We start from the raw sequence: 22,500 nt of genomic DNA on the forward strand, positions 1-22,500 counted from the left end.
GCACTTCTTTCCTCCTGTTTTACCCAGACCCATTGTGAAGCATTTACACAAGTACAATCGATGAACTCGCAACTTTCACTTTTTGAGACTGTCCACGAATTCTCTTTCCGGCTTAATCAAGGGCAAATTACTCTAATTTTTTTTTCTAACGAACAAAGCATACTGTTTGTTTTGTTTTTTCAGGTAAAAACAAAACAATAAAAACTGTTGCTTGGCTTATAAAATTAAATACACAATCTGTGAAATCAAAATATCAAAAGTACAGTCAAATAAGAGTTTTTTCACAAGCAGAGAAAGTTCCAACCTTTGAGCAGCACTGGTTCCGTTTCTGTTTCTCAAATGTGATAACTTCCGGTACATTTCAAATAAAGCACGTTGGAGGGTTTCGTTCTCTCCACTCTACACATGTCTGGTTCCACCCTACGCTCGCGCGCTCAAGACTGAAGCAACGAACAACTGAGGGTCGACAGCCGATAGTCTGTTAAACTAGAGAACCAGTCTCTGTTATTTTTCTCTGGTTAATTCACTAAAATATAAAAATGAAGTTGTCTGAATACAAGAAAATTCGAGAAGCACTGACTGAATGCCGATCACGACGACAAGTCGTGGAACAAGCTGAGAAGTGTGGAATCAAAAAGTAAGTTTTTTCTGTCTTTTTGACTCGTGTCTTCTTCACTGGTGTCCAGTCCCACATGTCTTGTTAGTGTCTCTTGACTGTTGTTAAGGCTCTGCTGTGAAGTAAGTGTAGTGGGTTTTTTCTGTCGTGTTTTTTTCTCTGTCTCAGGACCTTGCAATTGGAATGAACTTCCTCTTTCGCTTCGTCAAGTCTCCACACTCGGCTCTTTCAAGTCTGGCCTTAAAACCCACCTCTTCCCAAAATAGCCTCCCTTCCCTGCCTCTTCCTTGTCTTTAGTTTCTCCAGTTTTAGAGTTATGCGTGCGTGAGAATGACTGGTGCGAAAGCGCTTAGATTTGTCTATGCACAAGATTCAGCGCAATATAAGTACCATTATTATTATTATTATTATATCGACATTTGTTAAAAGAACGTGTGTGATTGTAAACATGTCCACGTGGAAAGTTAGTGACACCATTCTTTGTTTCGTGAACATTATACACTGTTACTTCTCGGCAAGCTGCTTGTCCGCGTTTATTCACTGTCATTGTTCATTGTTTTCTATACACTTTGTTACTACTCAGTAACTCTTGATATTGCCGATATAGTTGTCAACAGGATTGTTGGCCACCAAATCTGTCATGTGGATTCTCAGCAAGTTGATCATTGTGATCACTGCCTGTGTGGCATTGTGGTGGTTTCCTGCAGAGTTTTGTTGCCAGGCTTCCTAAAAGTTGGCATAAGTCCAATGAAGTGATCAGTGAGGTTACCATGCACTCTTATGGTACTGTTTTGTTGTTGTTGTTGTTCTTGTTGTTGTTGGTTGGTTTTTTGTTTGTTTTGTGTGTGTATTTAATTTTAAATTCCTAAGACACCAGCCTGTGTGAACAAACCCCCCAAAATATTTATTATTTATAGTGGCGCTTCGCGAGGGGGCGACACACAGTGTGTGTGTGTGTGTGTGCTGAGTTTTGCTGCACCTGATGCAATTTATCTTTATGAGATCATAAAGTTATTCTTATCTATTATAATTAATGTGCAGTATAGTAGGCAATGCTCAGAATTATATTCAAAATAGTGTCTATTAATTCTTTCTGTTTTTACATTTGAAATATTACCAGCAATGTGTGGAATGAATGTATGAAACAGTGTATATGATATTTTTACACCTTTGTTCTCATTATATTCCTAACAGCTGTTGTTGTTTTTATAGTTATGGTCTCCATGTTGTTTACTTGTCTATCATTCTATGTTGTGATAATGTACATGACCAAAGTTGTCTAGCTGAAGATAATAAAGTTATTCTTATCTTATCTTACCTTTATTTTGTGGTTTTCTCAGTAATTGTAATTGGATATTTTTTTCTACCTGATGATTTTTTTTTTTTTTTTTTTTAATTTTAATAGTAGAAAATAAGGCGATTGGAAAATAGACCGCTGGAGAGTTCCATGCTGACATGACTTATAGAGGCGCCACATGATCTGTGCTCTAGAAGTTGGCTCTCTGAAATTTTGAGCAACAAGGCGATCAAGAGAGGCCTGAGATGCGAAACAGAAGACTCTTGTCTTTGACTTTTTGCTTCATATTTTGTTCTTTTTTATTGTGCATATATTGTAAAGAGTTTGGTTATAGCAACTGAAGAAATGTTTGCTGCTTTTGCCTATGTCGATCGCCTTTGGCATTGCTTGCAATTTCAAGTAAGTTAGATGCACATGCACAATATCCAAGATGACTGCGGAACTCTCCAGCGGTCTGTTGAGAATAAGAAATTGTTAAGTTGCTAGGAGCGCTTAATCATTGTTAATGTGACACTAGTTTTGTGTGACTGTGTGAAAGATGAAACGTGGAAGTTTGTCTTGTCTCAGTACTGTGGAACCATTTTGTCTGGGGTCCTAATGTTTAACTGATTAATAATGATTGATTAACTGTCCTTTGTTTCAGTGTCTCACCACACACTCTTACCTGTATTTATTTACAGGAACTTCAGGTAAAGTGACTTAAATCTCTTTTTTTCTGAAAATTAAACTTGTTGCACTTACTTAGCATTTTATTTTAGACCAAACTCCAAAGCCTGTTGTATTTTTTTTTTAAATGAAAAAGACAAGGCTTTATTTAAGTAAGAAAGGGCTTGGCATATTGATATTATATTCATTGTATTAAATTTGAAACTGTTGAATGTGTGTCTACATTACATGGCAGTTATTTGGATGAGTGGTTTCTCAATGGCTGATTGAGGCACAGATTTTAATGTGGTTAGACTGGGTGGCCATCTAATATATCGATGTATCTGTTGTATTAACTTAGCTGTTAGCATAATTATTATTCACCCTTTTTTTCCAGTCTGATTTGTTCCTGGCATCCATTTAATGGTGATGTATATATGTTTATATATGATAGTGATGCTTATGTCTTGGTGTATTTTACATTAAACTGTAATACTAATAGTGTTATGAATTTCACTTATATTTGCTATTGATGAAGCTTATTTCTTCTGTTCAGAAATACTGGACAGAGACATTCCCGTTCCACAACGTAGGCAAGAGGAAAAAAGAATACAAAGACCAGTAAGTAGAGCATTTTATATACTTTTTTGTTTCCACATCAAAGATACTTTTAGTTTTAACCCCCATCTCTGGCAACTGGTGCAGGAGTCCATGCTTTCACATGCATCTTTCACTCTCCTACTGTACATTCTTTTCACTCATTCTCCAGCAGATTTTCTGTAGCGTCTTTTTGGTCATTCTCCATGTCTCTGAAGCATAGAGAAGGATGGACTTCACATTGGAGTTGGAGATACATATTTTTTGTTGTTGTTGTGATTTCTTTGGAGGACCAGATGTTCTTGAGGGTGATGAAGGCTGCTCTAGCTTTGCCTACTATGGAAGTGACATCCTTGTCAGTGACGCCCTGTTTATAGGTGAAGGAGTCAACCTCCTGTATCGGATCACCACCTGCAGTAACTGGGTTGTTTACAGATGTGTTGATCTTCATCAGGTGTGCAATAGCAAGCTGATGGATACGTTTAGGATTGCTGACTGGACTTGAGTGCCCACATTTTGATTTGATTCGTGAATCATACACTGGATGTGTACATTATTTACCAAACTTTTTTTTTGTATTGTTCATTTTTCTTCTTCTTTTTCTTATGCTTTTGTTTTTCACTGAAAGTGTTGATGGTGATTTTGTGACATAAGAAATCAAAAATGTTTTTAATATTTATGTCAGTTTATAATGTATTGATTTTATTATTATTATTATTATTATTCATAGGTGAAAAAAGACATCTGGTTAAAGAAAGAGGAGGCTGTGGAAGGATTATGATAATTTAAAGATACAGTGGGTGACATTCCTTTTTTTTCTTTTTCTTTTTTCTTTTTTTCCATTGAAATGATTGATATCAGTCTGCATTTTGCTGATTGTTGAAATAATTTGTGTTTCAGGTTTTTCGCAAGAGCTGAAAAGAAAGAAAAGCATATCATCTTGAATATGGCAAGAGAGGTATGACTCTTTTGTTTGTGTGTGTAAGGATGAGATATATTGTTGTGCATGTGTCTTTTCCTTTCTCTGGAACTGAATATCAGTTCTGTTGTACGGTTAGTTTCTGTTATGATGAGTAAGAATTGAAAACCTGATTTTTGGAATGATGATGTAGTCTTGAACTTTGAAGTAGATTTCTTGTAACTTCACATATTGTAATCTATGCATGTAAATGTTAGTGAAACTTTCATTTCATGTTAAATAAAGGGCTCTTAATCACAATATGGCCTCAGGCAAGTCAAAAGACAAGCAGCGTTTTAGTGTGTTTGCGGTTTCAGTCTTCCAGAACATTTTTGTTTCATTTTCAAGAGACAAATCTGAGGACCACTTGCCCAGCAGTTGGATGTGAGTGTCCGCAGTTTTCTTTGATTAGTCATCTTTAATGAGAAATCTATATTTGGGGGGGGGGGGGGGGATCAGCAGTTGTAAACACTGTGCATTTACTTTCCCCGCCCAAAATGCTTGAATGCTGTAGGAAAACTAGATTCAGAAAAGGAATTCATTGTAAAAGTACACCTGGCAACATTTGATAAATGTTTCTTTGTCTGCTGTTGAGTTAGAGTTTTATTTTAAACTGCCTTTGATCTCAGCAGTGATGTTGTGCTTTGTATCTGACATTCTGGTGGTGTTATCATTTTATCATTTCAATCACAGTCCCTTTCTCTTTTTTTGTTTCAGAAGGACGTGGCACCATGTGTCCTGATGAGATTCATTCTTGAGATTTATCTGTTTGAGACTGATCCTGAGCAATACAGTCATTGTAAGTGGAAATGACTTCATAATCAGTATTCAGTATTTGGATTAAGTGATGAAAACATACATACATACATATATATATATATATATATATATATATATATATATATATATATTGGTGTCATATACTGTACCATGTCAAACTGATGCAAACTAGGCCTATGGTTTGCTCTGTTTGGCCAAATTTCGCGCGGCTAACAGTGAAAAGACGCCCCTCTTAGTCTATCTGTGTGTGTGATACAATGTATCCGCATTGATCCCTCACTGGTAAAATATTACACATTCATTTCATATTGCTGATGAATCATAATGGCCACATTGTTATGCATTAATCAAAAAAAAATTATTCATGATGCCCTCTCTACCCCTCAGGAAAAAAAAAAAGAAATCAAATGCCACCCTTCCTTCAGATCCATATTAAGTAGTCATGTGATTGATAGGACAACTCTCTACTTGCAGAATGAAATGAAAGCCTTCACTGTAAAAAAAAAAAAAAAAAATTAAATAAAAAATACTGCTTGCAAAATGGCCTAACTTAAGTTTCGTCTGACTGTGACAGTGAATTCTGAGCTGTTACAGGGTGAATCAGATAAAATCATAAAACCCAATCTGGTCTGGTGATATATGGTAGTGGTATCTATTTTAGCTGAATATATGTGTATATTTAGTGACATTATTCTTGTAAATATGACTCAGCAGAATGTTTAATGAAATGGGACTAAAGATGTATTGGAGAGCTGTTTTAATAGTGCCTTTTCGGTTGATGCCTGTTCTTCCAGGGTCCATTGGTGAGTGCTGAATGCCACAATCTGAACTTTACCCCCATTGTATTTAATTACATTCATGGCACCAATGTCAACACATGAAATGACTGCATGGCGTTTCCCTTAGTAATTGAATTCAGTTTTGGTGTTTTGTTTATTTGTGACAATTGCGCATGACAATCTCCCCCTTGCCCCCTCCCCCCGGCAAAGTGGTTTGCTGGTGACTGGGAGGTGGTGGATTCAAACCCCGTCAGAAGCATGTCACTGTGTGATCATTTTGGCCCCAGCCAGCTTCTACCAGAAGTTAATCATTTAAATGTGCAGTGGAATAAAACTGGAAGACTGGGACCACACAGTCACACATAATCACTTCATTGATGCGTCTTCAGATCTTGAGTGTTGCTTGAAATTCCCGACCAGCAGTGCATGAGTCTGTATCTCGGTTATGAAAGGACTTGTAAAATGCAGAGCTGTTGTGTGTTCTCAGGCCTATCCAAAATAATCCACACATTACCACAGTTGCTTAACTTCAGTGACTGGACAAGAACCAGTGCTTTCAAGGTGGTATGACCATTGCCCCTGGCTCCTTGACAAAGTCAGGGGTGAAGTAGGTTTGTTTGCTGCATTATATGGAATCAAAACAGTCTGCAGTGAACACAGTCAATGTGATTTTTAGAGTTCCCATATTTCTAAATATATGTAGGTGATCATAGTCTTTAACCCTTGCCTACTGACTCACCCACCCCTCCTTGTTCGTGTTTCTGTACCCTGGTAGAATGAAATTTTGTTTCGTTTCAGTGAGAGAAAATCAAGAGGCAGCAGATATGTTGTTGTTGTCAGTCTGTATTTGTTTCTGAAAATCAGTCCAAATAGATAAACGTATCCTGTGAGAGGGGTTGTAGGAGGAGGGTTGCATGTCTTTTTGTTGTAGTTCCTTTAGTAATTTATATGATTGATTAATCATATCCCAGTCCCACTTGATTAAAAGGCTTTAATACCTCTCCTGTTGTTTCACATTTAGATTTAAACCATCTGTCTTTTTGTGTGTCTTGAAATAGTGCTGATTGTAGTGATTTTGGTTCCAGGAAAAAGAACATGAGGGTATGCTTATCTGTGTTCTGTCCTACAAAAGAAAATACATTTTCCAAGTTTGATGAAGGTCAATTTTCTTTCCCCAGCAAAGTCCAAGACTCGATCAAAAGCCATAGTAGATTTCATGCGACACCCCTTCAGACTTGAACACCCAGTTCTGTCTGTTGAAATCAGTGAGGTATGTATATGTGTGCAAATGTGTCTGAAAGGTTTATAAAGCTGGTCTCTGTTAGTGTTTTCCTGGTTTCCGAATTCAGTGTTGTTCATTTCATTGCGATTTCAGAGGCATTGTTGTGCAGCAGGTTTTTGTTACATCCTAAACCTTGACAGAAAATATGCTTTGTGAAAAATCCTGAGACGGGCTAGAGAATGTTAATTATGTACCCTTTTTTTCTGGAATTCTTCATGTGTTACTTTCCTTTTATCAGTTGACAGTTAAATCAGCATGCAGTGTGTCCTGTTATGCTTGACAGTGATTTTCATGTTCAAGGATGTGTTTCAGCCACACATGGGGGAATAATTATCTTCGATTGTACAAACATTCATTGTTTGTGGAACAAAATATTATGATGACCATCTGCAGCTTTTGTTGGGTTGGGCTTTTTTTTTCCTTTTTTTTCCAGCAGAAGATAGAAATTCTGTAGGCAGTACATAAATATATTACTTATTTGGTTATAAGTTAAGATTCAGAAATGAAAAACAGTACTTAAGTTTTTAAGATATTGTCCCTTTTTTCACCTTAGGTAAGCAGACTGGTTCCTTGTTTTCTTGTTTTTTGTATTTGTTTTATAGTTAAAATCCTATGTTCAAGACAAGGGCATCAAATTCTATTTAGAGTAGTTGTTGTTTTTTTGTTGTTGTTGTTTTTGGGGTTTTTTTTAAATAGGTGTGCCATCCATTCAAGAATCCTGAAGACACTTAGTTTCACCCTGTAGATAGTGAATAAGAGAAATAATGGGTCTAACTTTGCTTTTTCCTTCTCTCTCTTTCTCTCTCTCTCTCTCTCTCTCTCTCTCTCTCTCTCTCTCTCTCTGTCTCTCTCTCTCTCTGTCTCTCTCCCCCAACTCACTCTCCCTTTCTGTTGCATTGCTGTTTGTTTCCATGTTGTTCATAACTGATGCCATAATTATTATCTGTTCACATTCCCCTTCATGAATGGCCTAGGCCTAAAGTGAATATACCATCTCAGTCGCTTTCTCTTTAACGAAGAACTTGTTTTGCCTTGTCTTTTTCACCAATCTGTCCCCTGACCCCACTCACCCCCCCACCCCCCACCCCAACCAACAGTAGGCTGTGTATCGGGTGTAAAACGGCCATTTTGACATTTTAGTGTATTGTTGGCAGGCGGTTTGCTGTGATGACATTTACGGCCCATATTCAGACAGAACGAAACGGTAAGCCAATATGCGGACTTCTTGCTTCTTTAGTGTTTCATAAACTCTGTTTTAATGGTTTGGGTATTTGTTGCTTTTTTCTTCTTTTTTTTCCACACACGCTTGTAAACATGTTCAAAAATATAGTCACAGACATGCGCACTAACACATGCATGTGCATCAGTGGTAATGAGATATAAGCATACCATTTTAGTCTTAATTAAAGCTACATGCTGATCTTTTTGTACATCACAATGAACAAGTTTATTATTCAAGATCTTTACTCGGGTTGTGTCCAAATTGACCAAAATGCAAGTACTAAAGTGTGATTCCATGTTCATTATTGAAGGTTTCACAGCTTTTAAATAAAACTGGAGACTTTGTTGTTGAACTTGCAGCAATGTCAATTATATTTACTTTTCTTCTGAATTTTTATGATTAGAGCAACAGATTATTCCATTTCATTATTCTATCTTGTTTGAAATTTACAATCATAAGATTATAAGAAGAAAAAACAAACAAAAAAAGATGGCCTCACATATGCATGCACATATACTTGCTTTTTGGGGTTTTTTTGTTTGTTCTTTTGTTTTTTTGGTAGTTGTTCTTTTGATTTTTGTTTTTTCTTTTTTTCAAGTTTAAAAAAGCCATATGCCATTCCTTTCCCACAATTCATCTTCATTCTTGCAGCCACACATAAATATGAACTGTCAATGGTTCTAACTTAAAAGTACTGAGTTTTGCGGCTTATTATGATTGTGTGTATCCTTTTTGCTGTTAAGGAAACATTACTTTGTTCCATTCACTGAGGTCTGTCTTGACACTTTTTTTTTTTTTTTTTTTTTAATCAGTCACTTAAATTCTTATTGTAGTCTTTCCTTCAGCAGCTGCTTTTGCAAATGGATGTTTGCTTCTTTCATTCGTTTGAATGATCAGAATGAAAACTTTTTTTTTATTATATATATGTTGAAGAAAGAAAAAAAAAATCAAGCGAACAATAAAAACCACCAAAGAAATGATAAATTAATAAAAACAAGTAACACAGACACAGCATAAAAGATTTTCCTCAAATGTCAAAGGGAACGGTACTGCACGACAACAGCCATCGTGAAGATAACTTTGGGGTACAAAAACAAAAACAAAAACAAAACAAAACAAAAAAAGAGCCAAGAAAAGAAAAGAAAAAAAAACCAGTTGTAATACTGTTTCATGCAGGTGAGGAAGACATGATACAAAAAATGAATCGACATTTACTTCTGAGTCCAGTTCATTTCTGCATTAAATTGTGATTTCTGTCAAACAAGATGTTGACGTACAAGCAAAAGCAAATTAGATAAATAAAGAAGTACCTCTGTGTTGAACAAAAAAAAAAAATTGACACCAAAAAAAATACAGGAACAGTACTGCAAAGAGAGTAGTGGAGGGAACAGATGTACAGATCTATTGACTGGCATCTTTTATTCATCTTGCCAATTTCTTTTTTACATTGTTTCAAGGCGATCATGATAAAGCCAGTGCATGTTTGCTCTTTTTTTTTTCTTTTTCTTTTTAGAAGTTTAGGGCTGTGTTCTTTTCTCCTTTTTTTCTTCTTTTTTTTCTTGTAAAGGAATGTTTCCTATGAATTAAAAAAATTTAAAAAAAGAAAGAAAGAAAAGCCTGTAGTTATATGCAATGTAATAGTGTGAATGCCTTGAATAAAATAATTTACTGTTTATAGAAACAACAGATGTGTAGAATGAAATATTATGCCAGTTATTCAGATGTCAGATTTTTCATGAAAATTTTTTTTTCATCCACAGTGCTATTGGCATTGAGTGTGAAATACGTCTCCAAAAATGGTGCACAGAAAATGACATCGGATATTTACGTAAGTCTGTGTTAGTTTGTATTTGGTGTGTGTTTTTGTTGTTGTTGTCTTTTGTTTGTTTTGTTGTTTTTTGCTCTCGCTCTCTCTCTGTTCCAGTGGGATTGAATTGATCAGAAACAAAACCATATTGCATGACAATAACACTGCAATGCTTTGTGAAAATGTTTTCAGGTTATACACCTTTTACTCCAAATGTCCTTTAATGGCAGCATGTGATACAAATTTTTAGCTTGCACAGCAACTTGTAGTTTAAACAGTATAGGTGTTATATGTTGTTTGAAAGGATGATTGAATACTCAACCAACTTTTGGGATCTTCCCTGAATGTAACTTGTCAACCTTTGACTCCTGCCATGTGGACAGGGAATTTCTTAAGTCATTTCCTTGACCCTGGGAAATTTTCATCAAAGTCTATTCATCTTGAGCAGTAATCTGTTTGTTCAATGGTTCGTAACGTATGTCCACTTAAAATCAGTTAAGGTGTTTATTGAAAGGTTTAAAGGTTATGGCTATGAGGGCAATAAAATCATCGTCACTGTGTCTAAGTCTTGGCATAGGAAGGGGAGCCCAATCCTCTCCTTATTTTTTGGTTCAGTTGGACAGCTAGTTTTCAACTGTCGTGTTTGGTTCGTTTAGACTGACCTGCATCCTATAACAGGGGGATAGGTAATCAAGGGACGGTGTCTGAATGTTAGCTGCATTGCTCATTTCTGTGTGGATAACAAGCCGAAAACAAATTTCAAATGCAAACAGACTTTGCTTGAGAATAACGGAACAGATTGCCCTTTTGCAGTCAGCAACCAGGACAGTGTGAACTGAGAGGAGGTAACTTCCAGATGGTCAGAGAAACTGAATGCACAGTTTCACTGTAAAAGTCTGCACCTTTTAAGACTGATGAATATGAAGGTTTGAAATTGAAAATGGCAACCTTACAAGGCACAGAAATTGTAAGATAAATAAATCTTTGGGGGGGGGGGGGGGGGGAGAAAAGGAAAAGAAAAACCTATGACCTTTGTAAAGATATGTCCTTGTGACAAAGACACATATCAGACTCGTGCGGGGGGCGGGGGGGGCTAGTCCGTCCAGATCCTCATATTTTTCCATTCAGTAGCAGTTGTTTTTGTGTGTGTGTGTTTTGTTTTGTTTTTCATGTTTACCATTTGTTGTCTTATTGAACATCTGTCATGATCAGTCTCTTTTGTCTGCTTCAGCCGAAGAGGAAATGCGTCAATTAGGCTATGACAAGACCCCAGATGTCAAGTTGACCATGCCTATAGGTGAGCTTGTTCTCTGTGTGATGTTGGGTTTGCAGGTCATCTTTCATGCATTGACTGTTTGGCACAGCTATGGCAGTCCCTTTTAGAAAGACAGAGGTAATCAACGATTCAGTGCTTCATATGATATAAATGTTACAGCTGAGTAATTTCTTTTTCTTTTTCATGTTTCATTGCCATGTTGATCTGTAAAAGACGTTTATACTTTTTTGTTATGTGATTAATGCATAACAGAAAAAACAACAAAGCTGTCATAGCCCAGTGTGTGGTGTTGAATGTCAGACATCTGCCTTTTTTTTTCTTTTTTTAAGTTGTTGTTGATTCATTCGAGGTGAAATTACTTACTATTTTCAGAACCTTGTCAAATAAGTGTTTGCCAGTCCAGTACTGACAGCAGTGCTTTCTGTTAAATCTGTTCCGTTACAGTAAGTTTCAATTACACATCATGTAGGGCCTACCTCTTTTCTTTCACATGACACTTCTTGGTTCAGGTCAGTGCAAACTGATCAGTCATGCCCTCTCAGATCCAACAGACTGAACATCAACAGTTGCTCTCAAAACCCTGGATGCAAGAACTGTCATGTGACAGTCACAAGGAGGGAGTTTGGGGGTGTTCTGCTCTCAAACCTGGATACAAGCTCTGTCATGTGATAGTCAGTCATAATGGGATGGGGTGGGGAGATATTGTGTCTGGAAAGAAAATGAAATGTTTTGTAACACTGATTTTTTCAGCGGTAGATGGATTTGTGGTGAACTGGATCGAGAGCAAGGCCATGTTTGGTGATGAGTACTGGCACACAAGGCATGTCAAGGATCAGATTGGACCATACACTCGCCGGTGAGGGGCATGTGTGCACGCATATAGATGTGTGTGTATGTGTGTGTGTGTGCATGTTGCTTGTGTTAGGTGCACATATGTGCATGTTGTAAAATGTATGTGTGAATAATTGTGTGTGTGTAGGTCTGGTTGCTGGTATGTGCATAAAGCATTCGTGTTCTCGTTAGTTGAATCATGGCTTTCTTTGCCAAATCTCGGGTGTAAGTAGAATATTGGCACCGAAGCACTGCTAAAGCAAGAGTATTGTTAAGCTGGACAGTGATTATACTTTGTTCTGTTGTTTTGTTTTTCAGGTATAAATTGTTGTTTGCTCATGTTAACCTGTTTTTGTGGCAGAGGTCTTAACATTATTTGAACATGTGTTTCATATTGATTAGTCCTGATAAGTTCTTAGTGGGTGGCCAGAATGTTAGCACAATAACTGTGACTTCATGTTTGCCTTGGAGTTCAGTGAAGCAGTGACTTCTAGGGACTGTGCACCTTGCCAACTTTTAGGCCAATATTTTGTTGTTGGTTGTTTTTTTTCTCCATCACGATTTCCATCCTTCCACTGCATGATAATGTATTTTTAGGCATGTGAACTGTCTGCTGATTGGTGATTACCAATTTCTTTATAAAAAAATCCATTCAGTTTGTTTGGGGCTTTTCATGGGTTTCCTGTTTAGAAAATAAAAAGCCAACAATTCATTTCATGCACAACAGCTGCAGCAGTTAGAGCAACTCTGGTTAAACTTGAAGTGTTAAGCCACCAGGCTCAAACCTCTAGACACAAAAGTTCAAAGGCAAGGATTCACACACAATCGGTTCCCAGGTTTGGGAATGGTGAACAGCATGTTTATTTTCATTGAAAAAGCTCAGGGAGCACAAGGTTTCAATCTATGATTGCAAAACTTGTCTTGGGCAGAACCCCCTCAAATTCTAATAGATTTGTTTTTCTTCCTCCAATCAGTTATGCTTGCTTTATGTCACTGTTTTTGTGATCTTTTTTATGACATATGCTGATATGGTGTGTACTTCTGTGCAAAGTCCGACTTTTCAAAATGTCCATGCATCATGTGTGCAGGTTTGGCCCCGGCCTGGTCATCTACTGGTTCGGGTACATTGGTGCCCTGGACTGCCAGAGGGCTGCTGGCATTGCGCTTTCCGACCGTTTGCCAAAACATGTGCAGAAGATTGATATGGATGAGTGGGACAAGCATGATGACTGGAAGATTCCTGAGCCAGTTCTCTCACAGACGAGGACAGATAGTTTGAAGTTGAACACCAAATTTAAGACAGGTCCGTCAGACATGTGAAGCCCTCTCCTGCCACTGGACTTTTTGCAGTTTTGCTCCAACATGTTGGAGTGTGTGTTTATACTTATTCATTTATGAATATCATCTCCTTTTTTTTCTATTTTATTTTATTATTACTTTTATTTACTTATTTATTTATTTTACTTTATTTTCCCCTCAAAGCCCAACTTAGCACACTGGGTTGCACTGCTGGTCAGGCATCTGCTTAGCTGATGTGGTGAAGCGACATGGATTTGCCCGAACACAGTGTCGCCTCCTTGAGCAACTGACCTGAACCTAACTGCTGTGTGCCTTCTAGACTTGGGTGATGTGTATCGTTGTGATCACCACCATGCAAGGGACAGTGTGAAGGAAACAGCAACCCAAGTTGGTGCACCATGCTAATCTGAACGTTTGAGGGTGATGTGCATCTCTTGAATTGTGTTGTGTGTTCAGTGCATGAGAGAGAAGGGGGGAGGGGGTGGAACATTCCAAGACCTTTTGACATCATTTTTTTTTTTTTTTTATCTACTTCTACTTACACTGCCAGGGCTGTGTTTGCTGTTACCTGTGCTTCATGGAGTGTACAATTTCAAGTGCCCTATCATGAATGATGAAATTTACTTGTTACATGTTGTTAGCTTTGAGGCATTTTATTATCATTGTCAGATCGGATTTAACTCTGGCATGGGCAAGAGAGAAGGAGGAGTGATCTAAGAAACTAAGACTCGGGATAAAGGGAGCTTCACTTTGATTTTGATATGACGGTTGGTTTTAATATGACATGACGGTTTTATCATGGTTTACAATTTTATTTCATACACTTTTAATAGCTTTTAATTTTTTTTTCACCAGAAACCAGAATAGAAGAACAGATTTTATTTTGAATACCTATGTTGTAATTTACTGTGGGTTGGTTGTTGTTGGTTTTTTTTTTTGGGGGGGGGGGGGGGGTGCTTTTTTTTTTTTTTTTTTTTTTTTTTTTTTTTCAGTGCTATCTCTTCAGTATTTAAATCTGATAGTCATGCTTTGGTTGGTTGTTCATCAAAAGTGCATTATTTGTATTGTGTTTGAAAATCAGCTATAAAGTCTGCATTGCTTTGATTACTAAAAACTGTTAGAGACTGAAATCTTTTTTTTTTAAATTTAATGTTTTTCTTTTACAAGCATGGACATGCCAGTGTGTTCAGGTGTGTGAATGTACATGTTGAAGTACTTGTATGTTGATGTGCATGAAGTGAAAATTGAGTAAACACTGCCTTTTAAGTTATGATTACTTTAACCTTTTTTTTTTCTTTTTTTTTTCTTTAACTTTTTGTTACCAGTAGTTTGTCATTTTCAATACCAGTTTGCTGAGTCATGTTGATGTATGATAACTACTGATGGCTTACATAATAGGAAAGCAATAATAGTATATATCCTTGTGGATTTTCTCAGTCTACATTTTCAGCATTGAGCAGACAATACATTTCCTGTTTTCACAGCAGTGGTTATGTTTTCATTTTCAGTGTCCATGAAAGGATCATCACTATAGAAAAGATCCTGATAGAAGGATACCTGAGGAACAGCTGATCATGCAAACTGTTGATTTCTAATACTTGGAACGTTATCTTTCAGATTGTTTCATGTATGATGTAATTTGCCATTGTCTGTAGCTCTTCTGATCAAATCAACATCTTTTCTGTTGGAGCATGTAATGAGATTAAACTGTGGTATTGCCAAACAGCGATGTTAATTGATGCTGATGTGTGAGAGAAAGTCTTGAGGTTTGATGAGTGATTTATGTTCAGAAACAGTCTGTTAAGAATGATTCTTATTTGGAGTACTGTTCAAGACGGAGTTGGAATACTTTTCCAAGAGTATTGCTTTACATTGACTGATTAAGATTTAAGTGAAATCTATTTGCCAGGGTTTTTTCACAAAAAAACGGGTATAAATTTTTTAAAAATTCTGTGCTCTTTGTTATTTGTTCATTACAAAGATTAGTCAGGTAATTTGCACTAAAATGTCATATTTTCTTGTCAAATGGATATCTGCACACACAAAATCATACTAGAACAACCACAATATAAAAAAAAAAACTGAAAAAGAAATAGATACATAATGCATTGTGACTTCTGCAAGTGATAATATGGATGTGAGGCCACGCCCCCTCAGTCTCCACCTCCCTCCTCTTCACCCCTCTCACATGGTCACTTTATCCAGTTCTCATCAGACCTTGTTGGCTGAGTGCCAAGAAAATAACTCACACTGTGTCCTGCTAAAAATTTGGTGACTTCTGTCGTCTGCTAGAGCTGAACAGCTGGCATCACTCACTGATAGTCGTATCTTGGCCACTCTCTTGATTGCTCCCTTTATTTTCTATCAAATCGTCCTATAAATGTTCACCACTGTCTTCTCCTTCGAATTCATGCTTCAATTCTTTCTGAGCATTAGCTAAAGAAAGTAATCTTGGTTGATTTAGTTCGCCATGATCACATGTCTTGAGCACGGAGTCAGTCCGACATTTTGTTGAGCGAGTGAGGAGAGGAGCCAGGCAAAGACTGCAGCCAGTAACCCAACCAAAACGTTCAAATAAAGACTGCTTTATGATGCAGATGGTGTTTCTAGCTATGAATAGAATCTAGAAAGATTCCCCAAGCTAAAGCTACCAGCATTTTTGTCAACAAACTGAATGCAAAGCAGGGAAAAGTCAGAATATTTCGATGATGAGTTATCTCGTCATTGTGGCAGCGAAGTGTACATGCTTTCCATGACGAGTTATCTCGTCATATAGGCAGCCTAGGGGTTAAGCATGGTCTTTAAAGTGCATGTCTTTATTATAACAAATTTTAGAAAGGGGGATAGGGGGGCAATTTGTGTTAAAATTTGTGCCTGCGTTGCTATGTCCATTAAATCATGTGCACAGTTTGTGTTGGCAGTTATGGTTAAAACAAAAACAAATCCCTGATGCCTCAGTGATGACTGTAGATTCAGTTGCCAGTGAGCACATGTCCAGTTGATGCCAGCTAGTCTGACCCTGTGAATTCATATCTCCCTTGTGAAGGTTGATCAGTTGAGCCAGTTAAACATTCTGAGTTCCCTGATAATCATTGTGTGTGTGGTAAACCAGTTTAAACAGTTTTAAGTGCTCTGGCATCAAAATCCTTGCATACAAATCATAAAAAATGTGCATTTTTCTTGTGTTTTTTTCCAGCATTTTAATCACATTTACATGCATGCAACACAGATCTCTTTGTACTTTTAAAAAATATGAAGAGCCAAAGATAAGGAAAAAAAAAATCTTCAGCGTTTAGCAGAACCACTTGCACACACATCTTGTGCAACATTATCAGTGTTATTTAATAGGATAAAATTAATATACTACCAATCTCTTTTGAATATATTTCCCCTCTGGTTTATTCTGAGTTTTTCTTGTTAACACCATAGTTTAAATGACATACATAATCTGCAGATTGTAACGTTCCACTAATGTTTGAATGAAATATGTAACCTGCAGACTGTAACATTCCACTAATGTTTGAATCAGAACCTGTGTTAAGTGCTTACTAACTTACTTCATTGCTTCACTTCACATATGTTTTTCTGTGATTAGAACTGAAGTGGTGTTCAGTTGTAGCAATATCCCAGAGTTACTTCTTTTTATATCTTGTGAGATGATAGGTTTAAAGGGTACAGTTAAGATTAGCTGATCATAATCTTACATGTTGTACATGCAGTCACACCAAAGTCAAACCCTCATACATCCTTTTCTTAAGCACTAAAGTCAAGACTCATTCTGATGATTAAAAAAAACACACAAAGCATTTTAAACTAGGGAAAAAGCTCAAATCTTTGATTCTTATGATTCCAAAATCATCAAGAAAATGTGAGTTGATTTCAATGGAGATGTTAACGACGAGCAATAAAAATTTTAAAAATTTTAGTTGATTGAAAATATCAGACTCTGCCAGATCCAGAAAAGAAATTACTAGTCTCCAGCAGAAAATATTCCTGTAATACTGGTGAGAAATACAAAACAGACTTAGTAGGAGATTTAACTTTAGCTATTTAGAAAAAGAAAAAAATTTTCATTCAAATAAACATGCACATGTCACTTTAAAGTATGCACACCAGTTATCTTCAACAGACATTTTAATTCAACATTACGTGGGATATTGTTATTAGATGCCTCTTCTGAAAGCAAATATTGCTCAATAGTGAAGACGGCATTATCGTTTTTATCCCTTGAATTCAAACAAATTTCAAACTAACCTGTCCATTAAATCCTACCACTGCTCATTCTATCCTGTTTCCCCGCACTCACTTCACTTCTCCCTAGCTTTTTACCCCATCCCCATTGTTCACATTCCCTGTAAATTCCTAAGAATGGCCAGAACTGTCAGCTTGTTAGAAACTAAGACTGAATAAGTTAATAACGATGAGAGTCGGCAGGAAAACTGCTTGTTTTTCACACCTCACTGTTTTAAAATGAAAAAGAAGCCCATTGTTTACAACAACAACAAAATTAAAACACACACAAAGAAACTGCTGTATATCAGGTCTCAAAAGTGATGCAAAGCAGAACTGCAACACAAAACCCTTAGTACTAACATTTCACTTCTTGTCTGTGACTAAAGACCCTATATACGTGTATTGTACATTGGGTCTGCTGTGACTAAACCAATCTGTGCGTAAGTAAAATATTGCGTCAAACTCAAGAGTGAGAGAATTCACTTCCGTCGATGACTTCCTGATCTATGATTGTTCTTCTTGGCTTGTTGTTTGGTAAGCAGGCGACCTGCAGGGCTAGGTGTCTTGGGTCCTGATCTCCGCGCCCTGCTGAGTGCTTTGTCTTCCATCTCCGCCATGTGCAGACGAAAGTCGGGGAAAAGCTCCTCGATGCGTTCCAGCAAGGCTGTGTAGGTGAACTGAGCAGGGGGCGGGTCAGTCGGGGTGTTGTCGTCTGTCTGGATGGGGTTCTTCTGCAGCAGGATGTATGTGGCGTGACTGGACAGCAAGCTGGTGGCACACTCGTTCTTGTGCCCGTCCAGTTCCTTGATGAGACCTGGGCATGAGAGTGACACCCCGTTAGAGAGGCCTGAGTTTGTAATAATAATAATAATGATTATAATAAATTGTTTGATTTATATAGCGCCTAAAGCATGCTGTCTTGTGCTGTGAAATGGAAAACTCCATGTGTGAAACTTGCAACAGCATTCTTCTTCTTCGTTCGAGGGCTATGACTCCCATGTTCACTCGAATGTACACAAGTGAGCTTTTACGTGTACGACCATTTTTACTCCACCATGTAGGCAGCCATACTCCGTGAAACTTGCACTGACACTAAAGTAACAATCTTTATACATAATCCTGCACACAAACACTAATAGTAATTTATGTATACACACACACACACACACACACACACACACACAACAGGCTACATATCAAACATCACATTACCTTAATGAATCAATCTCCTTTGGAAACAGTTCACAATGTGCTGTGGTTCGTCATGGCAAAGCTGGGGCTGTTGCTATACGTATTGATTCATGTATTTATGCGCAACAAATCGGTTATTGTTTTCTGTCAAACTATACTTTGATACTGGTCGGCAACTGCCCAAGATACTTTTATTTCGTTGATCATCTCCGGTTCTTGTTTCATCCCGTCCCTCTCTCTCCCTCTCTCAAACGTTTACTTTTCTTTCGTTTATTCCAGCCCGCGCCCCACTCTATACTCACAACGTAGGATCATTTTTACTTTCGTACAACACAGTTAAAAGCATATCAAAAGAGTGTGAAAGATCCATACAGTTGAGTCTTCCATTGTGATCCACGAGGACGTATATATCAAGAAGATCGGCAATACTCCATGAGCGAGCTTGAAAGGGGTTTTAACTGTTCGCGGTGAAGAAAAGATCTCTGTACGGCCGATTACCCACATTAGTGACAGTGAATGATATCAGCTGGGGAGGGAGAAAAGCCCACCCCTTGTCCTCGTGTGTTTTGGCAACCGTCTTTTACTGCCAACGGTTCATGAGAGGTGTGGGTTGACGATCAGCAGGGAAACAATAGAATTCGCTCGTGAATGGCGGCGAAACAACAGGAGCGCCATGATTATCTTTGCCATGATGTCCATTTTGTCGGTTTTCATTCAGTTAATTAACACATGGGTGTTCGATTGGAGGAGGGGGGGGGAGGCAAGAAAAATGTCTGAACGCTGGCAGTGCCTCTGTGTGTGTTTGTGTGTGTGTGTGGGTGGGTGTATCAGTGTGTGCACCGTTGGCTTAATCAGTATTAACTGTGAAAACTTCATGCTTTTGATCATCACAAACATGTTTCAACGTTATGTCTGCTTGTCAGTCTCGGTGTCGTGCTGTGAAGGAATTCACGACACATGACGAGTCACTGATAAAAATGTTATCCTGGCATAGTGATTGCTGTGTATTGCTCCGTACATACTCCTCTTTCGTTCTTCGTTTCGTTACTGGTGGTGCTCATCGCCATCTGGCTTCAGTGATAACCCCTTCTCCAGTGACAGGGCCTGATTGATTATGTAACGAAATTAATCCATTTGGTGGTGGGCATGCGCATGCACACCAGTGTCCTACTTCAGTATGCAAGCGCGCGAGTGTGTACGTGCACGGCACACACACACACACACACACACACATACACACACACACGCACGCACACACACACACACACACACAGACCAAAACACATGCACACCCACCACCGTGCCCACACACAGAGAAACCATGACGCACGCACGCGCACGAACTGAACTTCGATCGTTTCAAATTTTGTTGTTGTTGTTGTTGTTTTTCAATTGGTTTGTTTGTTTGACAGTTCTGTCACCGAGGCGTATGCGTGTACGGTGTAGTGTTGCGGTTGTTGACATTTGGTGCCATGATCTGTTGACTGCATGGTCTTTGCCGACGGACAAGCTGTCAACAGCGTGATTGATTTTGATCTGATAGTTCCCCCAACAGACTTACCTCGGCACACCGGTGTATTCATACAACAAATTAACACATGAAAAGCGTAGTCTTTGACAGGTAAGTGAAAAGGAGAAAAGAACAGAAAGACAGGTGAAAGGTAGGGGTGGGGCGGAGAGGGGGTGAGGGGCTGAGGGTGGTATATGGGGGAAGTGGGCGAGAGAGAAAAGACAGGCAGACAATGACAGAGAGCACAGTCAGGTCCGTGTAATGTAAGCTGGGAGGGTGGGAGAGTCAAGTGAGTGGGGGGGAGGGGGGGAAGGTTGGCTTCTTCAGTTGAGAGAAAAGCAAACAGACTGACAGAGAGAGACTGACAGGGAATGCAAACAGTTATTTACTTCTCCACGAATTTTCTGAATGTTTGATTAAGAGCCCAGTTGGTATCTTCCTTTGATCGATCTACTTGTTTTCATAAATCGATTATTTGCTGTGTAAAAATAAATAAATGAATGAATATAAAACAAGAGAGGCAAGGCCTTCAAGACTCACTTGTGATACACTTTTTTAAAAAGAATCCAAGCTTTTTATGTATTGAGTGTAATTTCAAAAATGTAATGTTTAAGATGAGAAAGATCAGTTTAAAGCAAATTAAGTCCCCTAGCATTAATTACAGAGTAATTTCCCTCAAGTTTTTACTGTCTGCACCAAAACGTTTGCAAAAATAAATAAAACGTCCATGTTTAGCAAAAGAAATTCCTGTTTGAACAAAAAATGATAATAATGACTGCTCTTGTTGTTGGGTCAGAATATCAGATCAAAGTGCCACGTTTAGAGAATACAAAAAAATATTAATATAACAGTAAATGCAGTTTGCATATAATTAGGCTTCATTTTTTTATTTTTTTGTGCCCATCCCAGAGGTGCAATATTGTTTTAAACAAGATGACTGGAAAAAACTGAATTTCTCATATTTTTATGCCTAATTTGGTGTCAACTGACAAAGTGTTTGCAGAGAAAATGTCAGTGTTAAAGTTTACCACGGACACACAGACAAACAAACACACACACACACACACACAGAGACAACCGAACACCATGTTAAAACATAGACTCACTTTGTTTACACAAGTGAGTCAAAAAATCATCAAGCAGTTCACGCTTCTATATCTATACCTCTCTCAAAGTTAAACACGCACACACGCGCGCACGCGCACACACACACACACACACACACACAACATGCGGACAGACAATGGAGTGGGTCCGTATGATGAGAGATATCATACAATCTGCACTGAATCAGAATACTTACCAGTTTCATCCGAGAGGTCCAGAGTGAGGTTGGTGTTGCCGAAACCTGCCCTTCTCTTGATGCTGGTCAGCAGGTTCACCACAGCACAGCTTGGATTGCACAGCAGAGACTCGTTCTGTCCGTACTTGACGATGATGAACATGGTGAAGTTTTTGCCTCTGGTTTTGTGTGTGTGTGTTTTTTTTTTTGTTGTTGTTGTTGTTGTTGTTTGTTTTGTTTTTTTGTCAGTGAAAGGGTTGAACAATACGGTCAATTTTTTTTCTCTGAAAGAGGCCGACAATGCGTTTGCCAAACTTTAAATAAAGTTTATGTAATGGGGTCCTCTTCTTCAGTCCTGGTACAGGATGCGTTTTTTGTTGTTGTTTTTGTTGTTGTTGTTGTTTTTTGTTGTTGTTTTTTGTCAGTGAAAGGGTTAAACAATACGGTCAATTTTTTTTTATACTGAAAGAGGCCGACAATGCGTTTGTTTATTTAATGGGGTCCTCTTCTTCAGTCCTGGTACAGGATGCGTTTTCAAAGCACTGTTAGTCAGTACTAAATCGTTGTTTACATACCGGCGTTTCACTTCAAGCGCGGGTCGGCAAGGTACACTAAACACTTAGCGCCACGTGAAACGTAGTTCTGTACAGTCGACCTTGTTTTCTTCTTCTTCAAGAATATACGTTTCTCTTTACCGACCTTATTTTGACTGTAACATATTATCACAGAGTCATTTCATTCACTATCACTGTATCAGTGACAGTACCTATACTTCTCCGTCCAGGGGGAAGAATAAAGAACAACGCATGAAAAAACAATCATCTGAAAACTTGACTGCTCTGTACACACCACCACTGAAAAATGTCTTCAGCACTGGGAATCAGAACCAGCCGCC

General features: G+C 38.0%; 2 protein-coding genes across 4 annotated transcripts in view; one reads left to right on the forward strand and one right to left on the reverse strand.

Moving 5' to 3' along the window:
• Window positions 1-377: 377 nt before the first annotated feature.
• On the forward strand, window positions 378-14,308 carry LOC143281730 (CDAN1-interacting nuclease 1-like). 2 transcript variants are annotated; one of them, XM_076587005.1, is made up of 11 exons: window positions 378-637; window positions 2,557-2,602; window positions 3,115-3,179; window positions 4,056-4,113; window positions 4,831-4,912; window positions 6,851-6,942; window positions 8,109-8,158; window positions 9,937-10,004; window positions 11,215-11,280; window positions 12,010-12,115; window positions 13,179-14,308. In XM_076587005.1, exons 1-11 carry the CDS (start codon window positions 540-542, stop codon window positions 13,408-13,410), a joined length of 963 nt encoding a protein of 320 aa, XP_076443120.1. In that variant the 5' UTR covers window positions 378-539; the 3' UTR covers window positions 13,411-14,308. The 2 variants fall into 2 exon arrangements, with proteins under 2 accessions (XP_076443120.1, XP_076443121.1); XM_076587006.1 differs by having other exon boundaries at window positions 4,834-4,912.
• A 2,248-nt stretch (window positions 14,309-16,556) lies between these two features.
• The window catches only part of LOC143281269 (uncharacterized protein C22orf15-like), a 6,339-nt gene continuing 395 nt past the window's right edge, over window positions 16,557-22,500 (reverse strand). Inside the window, exons 1-2 of one of the 2 annotated variants that reach the window (XM_076586390.1) lie at window positions 18,972-19,086; window positions 16,557-18,436 (exon numbers count right to left, since the gene is read on the reverse strand). In XM_076586390.1, coding sequence (XP_076442505.1) covers window positions 18,102-18,436; window positions 18,972-19,038 — 402 coding nt within the window. In that variant the 5' untranslated portion in view covers window positions 19,039-19,086 and the 3' untranslated portion in view covers window positions 16,557-18,101. Of the gene's footprint in view, window positions 18,437-18,971; window positions 19,087-21,626 lie in introns of those variants that run through there. The other variant, XM_076586389.1, reaches the window with a different exon arrangement.

Source organism: Babylonia areolata, chromosome 4, assembly GCF_041734735.1.
Source record: "Babylonia areolata isolate BAREFJ2019XMU chromosome 4, ASM4173473v1, whole genome shotgun sequence".
NCBI classification, from domain to species: domain Eukaryota; kingdom Metazoa; phylum Mollusca; class Gastropoda; order Neogastropoda; family Buccinidae; genus Babylonia; species Babylonia areolata.

What these genes read in the sequence shown, in the direction of transcription:
- LOC143281730 (XM_076587005.1), top strand. Translation starts at nt 540, where the DNA reads ATGAAGTTGTCTGAATACAAGAAAATTCGAGAAGCACTGACTGAATGC. An exon ending in TGTCTGTTGAAATCAGTGAG is followed by an intron (nt 6,943 to 8,108) that starts GTATGTATATGT and finishes TATTGTTGGCAG; the next exon opens with GCGGTTTGCTGTGATGACAT. An exon ending in CAAGTTGACCATGCCTATAG is followed by an intron (nt 11,281 to 12,009) that starts GTGAGCTTGTTC and finishes TGATTTTTTCAG; the next exon opens with CGGTAGATGGATTTGTGGTG.